The sequence below is a fragment of the Solanum tuberosum genome, unplaced genomic scaffold (assembly GCF_000226075.1).
Source record: "Solanum tuberosum cultivar DM 1-3 516 R44 unplaced genomic scaffold, SolTub_3.0 scf00363, whole genome shotgun sequence".
NCBI lineage: Eukaryota > Viridiplantae > Streptophyta > Magnoliopsida > Solanales > Solanaceae > Solanum > Solanum tuberosum.
In genome coordinates, this window is record NW_006239298.1 from 260562 (window position 1) to 274755 (window position 14194).

At 28.3% G+C, this 14194-nt stretch overlaps 1 protein-coding gene across 1 annotated transcript; it reads right to left on the minus strand.

The window, feature by feature from the left end:
• Nucleotides 1–835: 835 nt before the first annotated feature.
• Nucleotides 836–2809, minus strand: LOC102586012 (transcription factor bHLH94-like). The gene is made up of 3 exons (XM_006361807.2): nt 2097–2809; nt 1413–1832; nt 836–1045 (listed from the first exon to the last, which is right to left on the minus strand). Exons 1-3 carry the CDS (start codon nt 2598–2600, stop codon nt 956–958), a joined length of 1014 nt encoding a protein of 337 aa, XP_006361869.1. The 5' UTR covers nt 2601–2809; the 3' UTR covers nt 836–955.
• Between the last annotated feature and the right edge of the window lie 11385 nt (nt 2810–14194).

The window sequence follows — 14194 nt, forward strand, 5'->3', positions numbered from 1 at the left end:
TACGTACATGTTATCCTTTCTAGATTCTCCTTATAGAATTTCACGGTGTATATTATTGGGAAAGTTCTTCTCTCTCTTGTAGATGTCAAGTTTTTTCATGCAATAGGAGAGCTATCCTTGCTCTTAAAGGACCGTCAATCTGACAAAAGAATTACATTATATATTTTTTTCTTCTTATATTTGTCTTTTCTTATTAAAAAAATTCTAATTCTATCGTTGATTTCTCAATAACAACACAGAGAATGAGCTATATCCATACTTTTGTGCAATATGGTTGGTTCAATTTTGGATGACATGTGTCCCTTCTTATGCAATGGTTTTTGTCAATAATAGCAAGTATTAGTATAGTAGCACCATCACATATTCAAAAAAGAAAGGCTTTAATTTATTCAGGTGTTAGTAACTTTCTATAAATCTAATTAACAACCCCTTTAAAGTGCAAAATAAACATGGCTCTAGTAGAGTTATAGGCTAATATCATCAAACAATTAATCATGATTAGTATAAGATAATTAATTGATTATAGAGTAATTAATTATTGATTGATTACAGCTCCTGCATGGAGGTAGTAGTCAACAGCAAGTGTTTCAAACAGTCAGCAAACTGAATTGTTAAACAAAATTTTGATCTCTTCCCTCTAAAGAAATGTAACTAATTAATGAAGTAGTGAGTGGTATTATTTTATTTAAATGAATCCTTTGACATGTTTATTCAATGTGCTAGAAGCCATGAATACATGTATATGAAGACAGATAGATAAATTAAGTAAATAAAAATGTCTTCAATAACATGTTAAGTGAATATTTTAACACGCTAGGCAATACAATTAGAAGTTGCGACCTCAAAATTAAACTCTGATTTATTATTGTCAAATATTCCTAATTCTACATAAATATAAGCAATATAGCTAGGAAAATTAATTAAGATGCTTAAATATAGTCTCACATCAAGCTAATTAATTAGCCTCTTCATGGATCCTACTTAAAATCTGATTCACAACAGCTGCTATGTCTTCCACTGAATTCATCTTGCAATCTTCCTCTACCTGCAGATTTATAAACAAAATCAAGTACATTAAATTAAATTCAAAAGATTTTAGCTTTATGTTATATACACCGTCAATGTAAATCAAAAAAATTTTACACCATCAGATCATCTATACCTATCACCGTAGATCACACATCTTAATTTCATGATTTCAGGCTTACTTGAATGATCAAACGGTGTAAAATATTATTTACGATATTAATATATAAAATTTGAACTCTTTTTTTCTTTGTCTCAATTTATGTGGCATAGTTGAAATTTCAAGATTCAAACTTTGACCGTGTATTCAGACATAGAAGCTTTAAAAATTTGATTATAACTCTCGAAATTCTAACAATGACACATAAATTGAGATGTAGCCTCACCTTCAAACTGAGAGAACAGAGGACAAACTGGTCAACTTTTGAGACATTGAGATGAAGAACACTTAGCCTATGACTTTCAAGCCCTGAAATAATTGTAGGAAGCAATCTTGGCCTCTTTTTTGACCTTATTTTCAGATTTGCATGATTTTCCACCATTGTAACCTCTATATCAGCTGTTGCTGGTAACTGCTGGTTCCTGTAATATTCATTCTCACAACATACATTTTCACTAGTAGTTGTAGCAGCAGACATGGTTGTGGAGTACTGTGGAATGCTAAAGAACTCAGAAAATGGAGAAGTTTCACCATTTGCTTCTTGATTTTGACTAGTCAAATGCTTCTGACCACTAAGGAATTGAAGCTGTTGCTCTAGCTCTTTCACATAGTTAATTGCACCACTAACAATTGATGCTTGATCACCCTTAAAATGTAACAAGAAAAATCAATAGTTTAGAATAAAAGTGTATTCTATCTGTCTAACAGCTTAAACTTTTTGATTAAATGGACATAATAGTTTCAAGGATTTATATATTTTGGCGAAGGGGATTTAATTGAGCTTCTTTATGATATCATACAGGTTATGAGTTAAAATTTCACAAATAAAGAAATTTCAAATCTCAAACTTATACGAGTCGATCACACAATTTAACCAGTATAAAATAAAATTTGAGAGAAGGAATCTGACCCTTTGGACATAAGATTCAGGCATGAGAGTACGGAGAACAGAGAGGTACTCATTCATCTGTTTTCGACGATTTCGTTCAACGGCAATGTGTGTAATTCTTTGATTCTCAATCTCTTCGTCATTCTTCTTTGTTCTTGTTCTTCTTCTTCGTGGTCTAGTTGTACTACTAGACATTTCAATTGGAGAGTCCAATTGTGCCTGCTGTTCCTGTTGATCCACAATTGTAAAATTATGGTCTAAAACAGAGGAAGAATTTTGACCCCATTGATTAAATTCATTTTGGGAATCTACTAATAATGGAGCTGGCAAATTCCAATTTGAGTAGTTCTCGTACTCTTGAGGTGCTGTTACATTTTGATTATTCGGAAGAAATTCATCAAACGCTTCATTGTTGTGATAATCAGAGCTAGAGCCAGAGCCAGAACCAGAACCAATGCTCCAATTTGTAGTTCCGAGTAACGCATAAAGATATTGTTGTTGTTGCGTTATAGCTTCTAGAGCCATTATCGATCGATGAAGTCTAAGAGTATAGCGTGAGAAGTTTTATTTTGAAACAGATTAAAAGGGAAAAAGGATACCCGACGGAAATGTTACAATACGGATTTTGGTTCTTTTGGGGTGAATTATTTCACCTTTTAAAGGCGTTCGACGGGATATAGGCCACACACATGCACAGAATATTGCACGTGAAATTCTTTTGAACATATTCACATTTTTTACAATACAAAACAAAATGAGAAATATAATAAAATTCGTCCTTTTAAGTTCTACCTATTCTTCTTTTTATGTCAAACTATTGATATATCATATATATGGTAAATTTAATTAAAAGTATTGAGTTTGTGCATTAAGGTCACATGGATAAATAATTTTTTAATACAAAGGTTTTTACAGGTAAATGAATCTTATACAATGTGAATATGATTTAGTTGGGCTAATACATTTCAGATAGTTTAAAAGAACCTATTGGATGGTCGAAGGACTTGTTCACATAAGAACTAAATGTCCTACCACAATTGCAAATTAATCTAAATAGCCGTTCTATGACAGTTCTACTCCTAAGTCCTAATATATATGCAAAATTAACTGCAAATATGGAAACCCGTCCACTTTTTTTTTTTTTCAAAATTGGAACCCCCCCCCTTTTTTTTTTTTTTTTTTTTTACTTTTATCCATTTTTAATCCTATAAAAGATAGCTTTGAATTTGTATTGGGACAAATTTAACTTGAATTTGTGGTCCTTTTCTGGGGACGGACTTTGAACGTGATTTTTTTTTATTCTCATGAATTGGAAGCCGAGAATATACATTTATACTCAAAGACTTGACTATACTTTTTGAACTGCCCTAGCTAGGTTCATAAAGACTATATGTTGATTCTAAAGTTGTACTTAGAGTAATTAATCACCAACTAATTTGGAAAACACTACTCACAACCTATTGTTGGATGGTTAAAAATTTATGAGCTAGCCCAAACTATATTTCAATTAGATACTTATGGATGTAGCCACGTTTTAACTTAAGTTAAACTCAAAAATTTATAACGTTATGTACGAAACGGAAGTTAAACTGTTTAACAACCAGCTAATTAATGAATTATTAACTAAGATGGCCCAAACATCGGTAGGACAAACAATATTGTACCTTTTTTTAAATAAAAAAAAAATCTTTTATAAAAATAGAATTTGTCCCAACTCTCGCTACACTTATTTTTCCAAGACTAGGCAATATATATTGGAGTAGTTCATGCAGAATAAACCCCACTCCAGTATAATAGTCCGCAACTCACATACGACAAACCCTATGCAACAAACTCGATCAACAAAGCATGCAAGTATTTCGAACCAAACTGAGAACTTGAAACCTCATATAAACTTGGACTCTTCTTAATATGACGTCTATTCTCTTCAAATTAAATATGGTCTATACTTAGATGATAGTAAAATTTAATTTAACTAGGCAGTGATATATACCTTCCATTTTTTGTCAATTTACATTTGAATAAATTGAAAGAGATAAACATTACTTAAAATGCATGTCTATTCCTAATTATCAAAGTATGTATGAATATTAGCTGGAGGACGAGTAATTAAGTACTCCATAATGTGTGCATAACAGCATAGTATATATCTAATCTAATTAATTAGAAAGCGTAGAGTGACAAGGAACAAGGTGGGGACCACACCTATGCCACATGGCTAAACCCTAGCCCTCTATAAGTCCCCATGCAAATATAGGCATCAACTACTTCATACACCTAATAAGGAAGGAGTCGTAATTTTGACTGGCGAGATAGGATAAACTAAAATATTCGATCCATAAGTTAAAATATCTTAAGCGGTTATTTTATATTATCATTTTAATATAAATAATAGAACAACTTGATTTAAGATCATTAACTTATACCTCAAATCAAATGCAGAATGAAAGATTACTCCATTTGTCCTAATTTATGTGACACTTTTCGTTTTTCGAGAGTCAAACTGTTTAAATTTGACCGGGAATTTGCCCATGTAATCTTCAAATTTTAATGAAATTTATATATTTGTAAACTACGTAAAAAGTACTATAAGTCACAATAATTGAAAATTCAAAATATTTAAAAGATTTATGAAAAATTTACGGTCAAAGATAAACTTGTTTGAATCTCGAAATTTAAAAAGTGCCACCTAAAATGAGACGGAGGAAATATTATTCTTTTCGCAAGTACCAAATGACAATCAGGATTCAGGAGTATTATTTAAGGATATGCTTTCGTCGGGTTTAAATTTCCAGTTAAGAATTAAACTGTATAAATAATTATTAGATCCTTCAGCTGTCAATGTGCACTTTTTCTTTGAAAATTATTTAGGAGTTACCAGAGAAGAACCAAGTCTTGAAGCATATCCAAAATTTGCATGTCAAATTGACGTAAGTTTATGAAGAATTTAGTATGCATTATTTTCAACGATTCTTTTCTCTGTCATTTACTAAATTAAACAACGCGTTAAATATGGCCCCCATTTATACAAACGTTAGGTACACATTTCATGGATTATTATAACTAATACGGAAACATTTTCATCCAGAAACAGTCCAAAAAAAGAAAAAATGAAAGTTACATTCTTGAATATCAGCTAAAACAAGAGCAAGCTAGCTATTTTAGTGAATTGGAAAAGGCAAAAATTATGCGATAATTAACCACGATAGTTGAAATTTGTCTCAGGTAAGACGTTAATGGTCAATTAGATGTGATTAATTACTAGAAAAAACTGTGATTAATTGACATGATGAGTAGAAATCTGTGAATATTCGCCAATCAAATTAATTAAACAGCAAAGAAACAATGATTCTGGACATTAAACTGGAGTTCATTCTGGATTAGCGCTTTGAAATTATTTCCGACATGGTTGGATCGGAGTTGTTACAGCTACTAATTATTTTCAAATCTCTATTAGGCCGGTTAATTAATTTACAGCCATGTCTAGGCCTTAGGATAATAGCCCTATTAAAAAAATGTTCCTGCCAATATTTTTTAAACAAAAACATGTTTATTATGATTACGTGGTGGTTGTAATTTTAACAACTTATGAAGAGACCAATCTAAGATCTGGCATCAGTGTGGATTACTCAGAATGAGCATAATTTTACTACCGTATTGTTTGTTTTGCGTCGTAAGCATAATTTAAGACGAAAGTAGTAGCTTCAATTGAATTCATAAATCAATACTCGATCGTCATGGCTCTGATACCATATTTCTATGTAATAAACTTATATAACATAGAAGAATTTTTTTTTATACCAGCTCCATATATATATATATACACGATTAGGATAGTATACGTATTCCTTAGGCCTTAGCTAAATTTATTTATTTTATCCATTCCATTATATCAAAAAAGACAAAATATCTCAAATTAGAGATTTTTACCTAGCTAATATAATACATTAGATGCAGCTGGCTTACAGTATATATTAATTCCATCACTATATATGCATTGCATGTTTTTAGAAATAGAAAAGTTTAAATAACTCCTACATTCCTAATATAAGGTGGTAATTGCTATTTGCTACTTATACAAAAATAAATGAACAAACATTAGTAATTAAATTTCAATGGGCGGCAAATAAAAATTAATTTTCACTATGGATGTCAGTTTATTGTTTGTTATTGGTGTTGAAAATGGGCCAAGCCAACTAGTTATTACGTACTTAAAAGATAACCTGTTCAACGGGGAGTTTGAATTGCCTCCTCCACAGGGATACTATACATACATGACATACTATATTATTTGTCTATATTCATTTTACGCTATTATATTCAAATTAATACCTACATTTTTTTTGTGATGTTGTTGGCCGTGGATGGTGTAAATTTCACACAGCTCAAGTCCACTTGACTTGTGGGGGATAACTAAAACTGACTATATAATGTACACCAATTTGTCGCCTGTGCATGCAACGTACGGATCCGGCTCCCCTCCATTTCGTCAAGTACACCTCTAGATGAAAGACATGTGTCTTATTTAAAGTTTAAAGGTCAAGATTATATCATATTAACAAATATCATAATCATAGTTAAGTCAATTAATTTTAGAAAACTACTCTCCAAAATTGGTAAGAATTATAATATATTCCATTCAAAATTTGATATTTATTAATATCATTAATTTCATCTTATATTTTTATACTTAAATATTAAATTGTTTGATATTTAAGGGGAAAATCAACTAAACAATTTTTTGTACTAGTAAACTTTATTCTTGAAATATTATACTATGTTGTGAAACCAAAAACAAAAGTGAAGAATTATCAATGTTGAAAAAAAAACCCATAAAATAAAAGAACACGAAACAAAACTAAAAAATAAAAAGACAAAAAGTTTTTAAAAATTAAACGATACCAAAATTATTCCAAGGAGAAAATGTGGCTATTGTACGTTTGAAGGAAAAAAATATACGTTTTTTAAAAATATTCTTTTATCTTATTTTTTTTGTGTGAAAATAAATAAAACATTGTTTTAGATGCAAATATTTTTTAAGATTATTATTTATCACAATTAATATAAACGTTTCATGTTCTACAATTTTAATAATTAAATATAAAAATATAAGATGAAATTAATTGTATGAAATATATTGTACCTTTTACCAAATTTAGAGATTAGTTTTCTAAAATTAATTGACTTAAATATAGTTATGATATTTGTTAATATAATATAATCTTGACATTTAAACTTTAAATAAGACACATGTCTCTTATCTAGAGGTCCACTTGACGAAATGGAGGAAAGGGGTAATGGAGGGGAGCCAAATCCGCAACGTACTATGATGGGTTCAATGAACAAATTTCATCTTAACGTACTAATGATTGATTTATTGTCAGTTTAATTTATTGCGTTGACATTGATATTATATATGTGCTTCGTATATACAATTAGTATTGTGTATCATTAATTTCTTCGACTCTTCTCGTCCGGCTCTAATGTCAGAAAGTCGCTCTAACTTTACTTATGTTTGGGTATTAATAGCTGGGAGTATTATTTGATATTATAACAAGAAATTTAGGATAATTCATACTTAACAAATCTTTCTATTGGCCTGAATTTCTGACAAATAAATTTGCTTCATTTTCTTTACATAATTTTCAACGATTTGCATCTCCTCTTCATAATTTTCTCTGCAAAATCTATGTCTCGACACAAATAACATTTCTGAAAATATTTCTTCAACAAAAATCTTCATTACTATCAAATAAGTTGCAACTAGAACTCAACCCGCCAAGATGAACACCTGTTTTAACCTGGCTCCATCATTGAACCATTGAACCTGACTCTGATACCACTTGTTAGGACCACAATGATCTGGTGTCACAGAGAAGCTAGCAAAGCAAATCTCGAAAGACCATGAGTAAAAAGACAAATAAAAAATATATCAAAAGAATCGGACTATCAAAGCACCGTCTTTACCTTTTTTTTGGTCTTTGGGAGAAATTAATTAAGTGTAATTCTTGAAAGATACATATATCAAATCATAGAAATCATGATTCATGAACTAGGTGCTAATTTGAATTAAAAAGTTAATTCTTGACTTTGATTCACTCCTAGACTTATCTCCAACGTAAAAAGGCAAAATATAGAGCCCAAATAATTTGTAACTACTATATTATAATTAACATTTTTTAAATAGTAGTAATTATTATCTCTGTTCGTCTTAATCCATGTGTACATTTTTTTTTTGGGTATATTCTAAACAGAATAACAAACTTTTTATACTTGGAAATAATGTAATTTAAATTTTTCATTTTATTGTATAAATGAGATACTTTTTATAATTGCACTAATTTTTTCTTTTAACTTTGTACTCAGTCAAACCCTTTGTCATAAAAGAGTTGATGACACCAATTGATTCGTGCATTTCTTCTCGAAATTTAACGTGAAATCAAAGGCAAATGATGGCTGCAACTAAACCAAAATTTGCCTTTTTGAAGATTATTTTCTTACTCCATGTTGCAAAAAGATACCTTATATTTAATTTTCTTTACCAAATTGTCGATAGTTTTGTCCACTTTACTTTCTCTTCTTACTTGTTGTGACTTTTGAATTATAATACTACTTCTAATTTAGTTGCATTAGAGTACTCTTTTATAATTATCCATTAATTATCTTCACTTTTATACCAACTTCACTTTAGATTGTTTACTATTTTCATCTTTGCTCCAATATTTCTGCTTTATGAATATTTAACATATCCTATATAAATATGATTTTGGCCATAATTTGGCCAGAATGGTAAAAAGACCCATTCACACTATAAACTAGTTTCTTTTTAGATATTTTTACCCTTTTAACTTAAAAATTAAATATATTCTTGGAATCTTTATATTCTTCCATCATGTTTTCAATATATTGAAAATAATTAATGACTTTAACTATTGAGGATTCCATAGTCAATTATGGAAAATACTACAAATTCTACCAAAGAAAACATTGATCATTAAGTAGATTGGACGTCATCCAATCTGTAAAAAAAAATGTTTTCAAATTATGTTTTAAAAATAATAATTGTGAGATCAATAGTAAAAAAAAAAAAATTTGAATCACATTATATTCTTGTTGGTTGTATTATAATAAAAAAATTACTTAATTAATATAAGTAATGATTCATAATTTATCAAATCAACGTAATATAGGGGATAAAACATGTATGATTAATAACATTAATATTTTATTCTCTTTGGTTTGACATATATGAACTATACACATGATTTCTATAATTGTCGATATTTACCGGGTCTAATGTATTTTGAGTTGTCGTTATCTCAATACTTTACAAATTACATTTAAAAATTATTTAAATATATAGTTTAATTTTATTTAAATATAATAATTAAAAAATTACTTAATTGGAGGTCATTTTAGTAACAAATATAAGTAATGATTTACAATTTATCAAATCTACGTAATATAGGAGATAAGACTTGTATGATCAATACTATTAATGTCTGACTCACTTTGGTTCGATTTCTATAACTATTGACAATTATCAGGTCTAATGTGTTTTGAGTTGTCATTATCCCAATATTTTACAAATTACATTTAAAAAAAATTTATTTATCTATCTTAATTTTGTTGAAACTTAATAATTAAACAAATCACAAAGTTGCAGGTCAGTTTAGTAACAAGCATAAGTAATGATTCATAATTTATCAAATCGATGTAATATAGGAGATAAAACTTATATGATTAATATTATCAATGTCTGACTCTCTTTGATTCGACACATATGAACTATATGCATGATTTCTATAACTATCGATATTTACCAAGTCTAATGTGTTTTGAGTTGTCCTTATCTCAATATTTATAAATTACATTTTAAAATGATTAAATTATATAGTTTAATTTTATTTAAACATAATAATTTTAAAAAATTACTTAATTGGAGGTCGTTTTAGTAACAAATATAAGTGATGATTCACAACTTGTCAAATCGACGTAATATAGGAGAAAAGACTTGTATGATTAATACTTATCAATGTTTGACTCTCTTTGGTTCGACACATATGAACTTTATGCATGGTTTCTATAATTATCTACATTTATCAGGTCTAATGTATTTTGAGATGTCTTCATCTCAATATTTACAAACTACATTTAAAATTATTTAAATATATAGTTTAATTTTATTTTTGATAACAAATATATGTAATGATTCACAATTTATCAAATCGACATAATATAAGGGGATTAAGACTTGTACGATAAATACTATTAATGTTTGACTCTCTTTGGTTCGACATATATGAACTATACACGATTTATATGACTATCACCATTATCAGGTCTAATGCGTTTTGAATTGTCGTTATCCCAATATCTTATAAATTACATTTAAAATTATTTAATTATATAGTTTAATTTTATTTAAACATAATAATTAAAAAAATTACTTAATTGGAGGTCGTTTTAGTAACAAATATAAGTTATGATTCACAACTTATCAAATCGACGTAATATAGGAGAAAAGACTTATATGATTAATACTATCAATGTCTAACTCTCTTTGGTCCGACATATATGAACTTTATGCATGGTTTCTATAATTATCTACATTTACCAGGTTTAATGTATTTAGAGATGTCTTCATCTCAATATTTTACAAACTACATTTAAAATTATTTAAATATATAGTTTAATTTTATTTATACATAATAATTAAAAAATTACTTAATTGGAGGTCATTTTGGTAACAAATATAAGTAATGATTCACAATTTATCAAATCGACGTAATGTAGGGGATAAGACTTGTACGATAAATACTATTATTGTCTGACTCTCTTTGGTTCGACATATATGAACTATACACGATTTATATGACTATCAACATTATCAGGTCTAATGTGTTTTGAATTGTCATTATCCCAATATTTTATAAATTACATTTAAAATTATTTAATTATATAGTTTAATTTTATTTAAGCATAATAATTAAAAAAATTACTTAATTGAAGGTCATTTTAGTAACAAATATAAGTAATGATTCACAATTTATCAAATCAACGTAATATAGAGGATAAGAAGTGATCGAACGCTTTAGTTCTTCACGCAAGTGTTCTCAATTTATACTACGAAATCAAATGATAATATCAAGAATAAGAGTATGAAGTAAAAACCAAAATATTTTAGAACATATATCTAAAAATAAGTTAAATGATCAGATTAAATAGGTTAAAATCAATGAGAACTCAAAATAACAAGAGGACCACCTTTAATAACTTGAAAACAAAATTAACCTCTAAGATGAATCAATATATCACAGTAGCTTTAATATGAGTTAATATCTTAAAATGTCATTGAACTATGAGAAATTATCTAACAAAGTCATTGAACTTTGTTTTATATCAATAAAATACTAAACTTAAAGCTTTTATTTTTAAAAATCACTCAACATTAAAATAAATTTGACATGACAAAATAAATTATTTTATATGCCATGTAAATATGGACCTCATGACAAATAAACAAAATTTTAAAAGATCTCCTTAATTTATCATTGAGATACATCTGACATGATAAATATGTTTTTTTACCATATAAATTTGAATCCCACAATTAAAATCTTATAAGTATTTTTTAGTCGGCTCGCCCAGTATAAATTCGACTTATACCCATATTGCTTCAATTTTCAATTTCTACACTTTGAGCCACTGTTCGTATAAGATTATTTATTCATTTTTTAATTAAAGTGATCATTATATATTGGTTACTTTAGTTAGATACTCCAGTACATATATGTTGATTCAAGTAAATGAGTAATAATGTATACGCCAAAATACAAGTAATAATGTGCAACCCTAATGCGATTTATAGAATTTCAGTGCATATATTCGCTAGCTAGTTGTAATGTGATATTGAATATCTTATGAATTTGAATTTCATATCCAAAATTTGATAATAAACAAAAGAACGGGAGTACAGATAAGCGGGACAATTTTTATTTTTATTTTATATTTATTTATTGGGTCCATGTAATTTATATGACATAAAATATAATTTATTTTGCTATGCCAAATTTATTTTAATGATAAATGTAGTTGGTTATTTTTAAAGATAAAAGTTTTAAGTTGAGTGATTTTATTGATAGAAAACAAAGTTTAATGACTTTGCTAGATAATTTCTCATAGTTTAATGACTTTTTAAGATATTAACTCCTTTAATGCAATCTTAACGTTATCTTAGAACATACATCTAAAAATAAGAAAATTCGCTGATTTAAACACGAGTTGTCAAAATATAGCATAAACAGTTAATTAATTCACTAAATCCATAAGATAGGAATACTTCAGCAGGAACAACTCATCCCTAACTTCAGTTGAATTTATATATTTTTTTGGAGAGGAAGTGATCGTGTCGACAAGAAAAGGAAAAAAGAATTACTCTAGATTTGTGTCCCAAGGTATATGACTTTTGCTATTCTAAGTCTTGGAATCTGTGTTCTAATTGAATTGTAATTTTAGGGAATAACAAACACTTTAATACCCTTTAATTAAAAAATAAAAAAAAATCAATTTATTTTAGAATAGAAAGGTTAGTATAGTCTTTATACGTTTCTGGTCAAATTCTGGCCATATTTTTCTGACTGTTTAGCACTTCCCTATAAATATTATAGATTCCTAAACTTATTGATACCAGTGGTTTCATTAACGTGCCCATAGTTTAGAGATATTTTAGTGACAAATTAACAAATGATGTAGTTATTTGTTAATATTTGGTCTCTCACCTACCAAGATTTGTGGACCAAGATGAATGTTAAGGTTTGAGTTTAAGTGGATGTGACTGGCTAGCTCTAATTGATTTACTTTACTAAATTAAGTGGCCAGCTATCTTTTAATAGTATCGCTATTATTTATCGAATATAATCGTTGCTATATTATATTTAGTGAAATATGAATATTTATAATCAATATTTTATATAAATATATTGTTAAAGACTTTAGCGATTATGAATGTATGAGTTTAACTCAATTACCAATAAATACTTTTTAAATGAGAATCTATTGCCACTAAATATCTCTTTTTTATTGCAGTGGACCCCAGTCGATGTACAAAGTTTCAAATTCCTGTCTGCCTTTAATAGGTGAATTCAAAGAAGTTCCTACTCGATCGGTAAGTGTACAGAGTTATATATATTATTTTTTGACTCCTAAATAATTTGTCATCTTCATTCAATGAATATATTCATGCATGTTAATCATTCTTGTATTCAGTGGCGGAGCCAAAATTATCAGTAAGGAATTAAAAAAATTGAAGAAATAGATACACGAAATAGTCGAAGGGGGTTCGACATCTACTATATATACCTAAAAAAATATTTTAACCATATAAAAATAATATAATTTTCCGCCGAAGGGGATTCGGATGAACCCCGCCACTGCTTGTATTGCTTAACAAAATAATTTATACAAGGGAGGGAATGTCAATTTGATGAATAATTAATCTTTTTTATTGATTATTTATAAATTGAATAGAAAAAATGACTTTTTCAAATTATCTTTAGGCGTAAAAATAAAGATTTCTCCTAACATAAAACTAAAAACAAATTTGTAAAAAACTACATAATCACCGTTAAAAAGATTTAAAATATAATATACTCTACATTTTGTGATGCACTTTCTTCATGTGAAAAGTTGTTGTGGGGTCTAAAATTCTTTTCCTTTTCTTTACCCTTATTGTATTGTTATAATCTCGTTTTACTGTATCCATGAGTTTTTGAGGAACACTGAAAATATGATTACATTTAGGGTGTGTTTGGTACGAAGGAAATTCCAATTTTCTCATGTTTGGTTGGGTTAAATGTTTTGGAAAATGTTTTTCAAATCAACTCATTTTCCTCAAATTTAAGGAAAATGACTTCTCTTCAAAACTTATGGAAAACATTTTCCAAAACTCTCTTCCAACTTCAAATTACAATTACTTTTTTGTTGAAAAAATCAATTTATTTTGTACCTACCCTCAAACTTGCCCCCAACCACCACCCCCCAAAATAATAATTTTAAAGCTTGTTTTTAAATTCAATTTTTTTACCCCACCCTCACTCCTACCCCCACCCCCTACCACC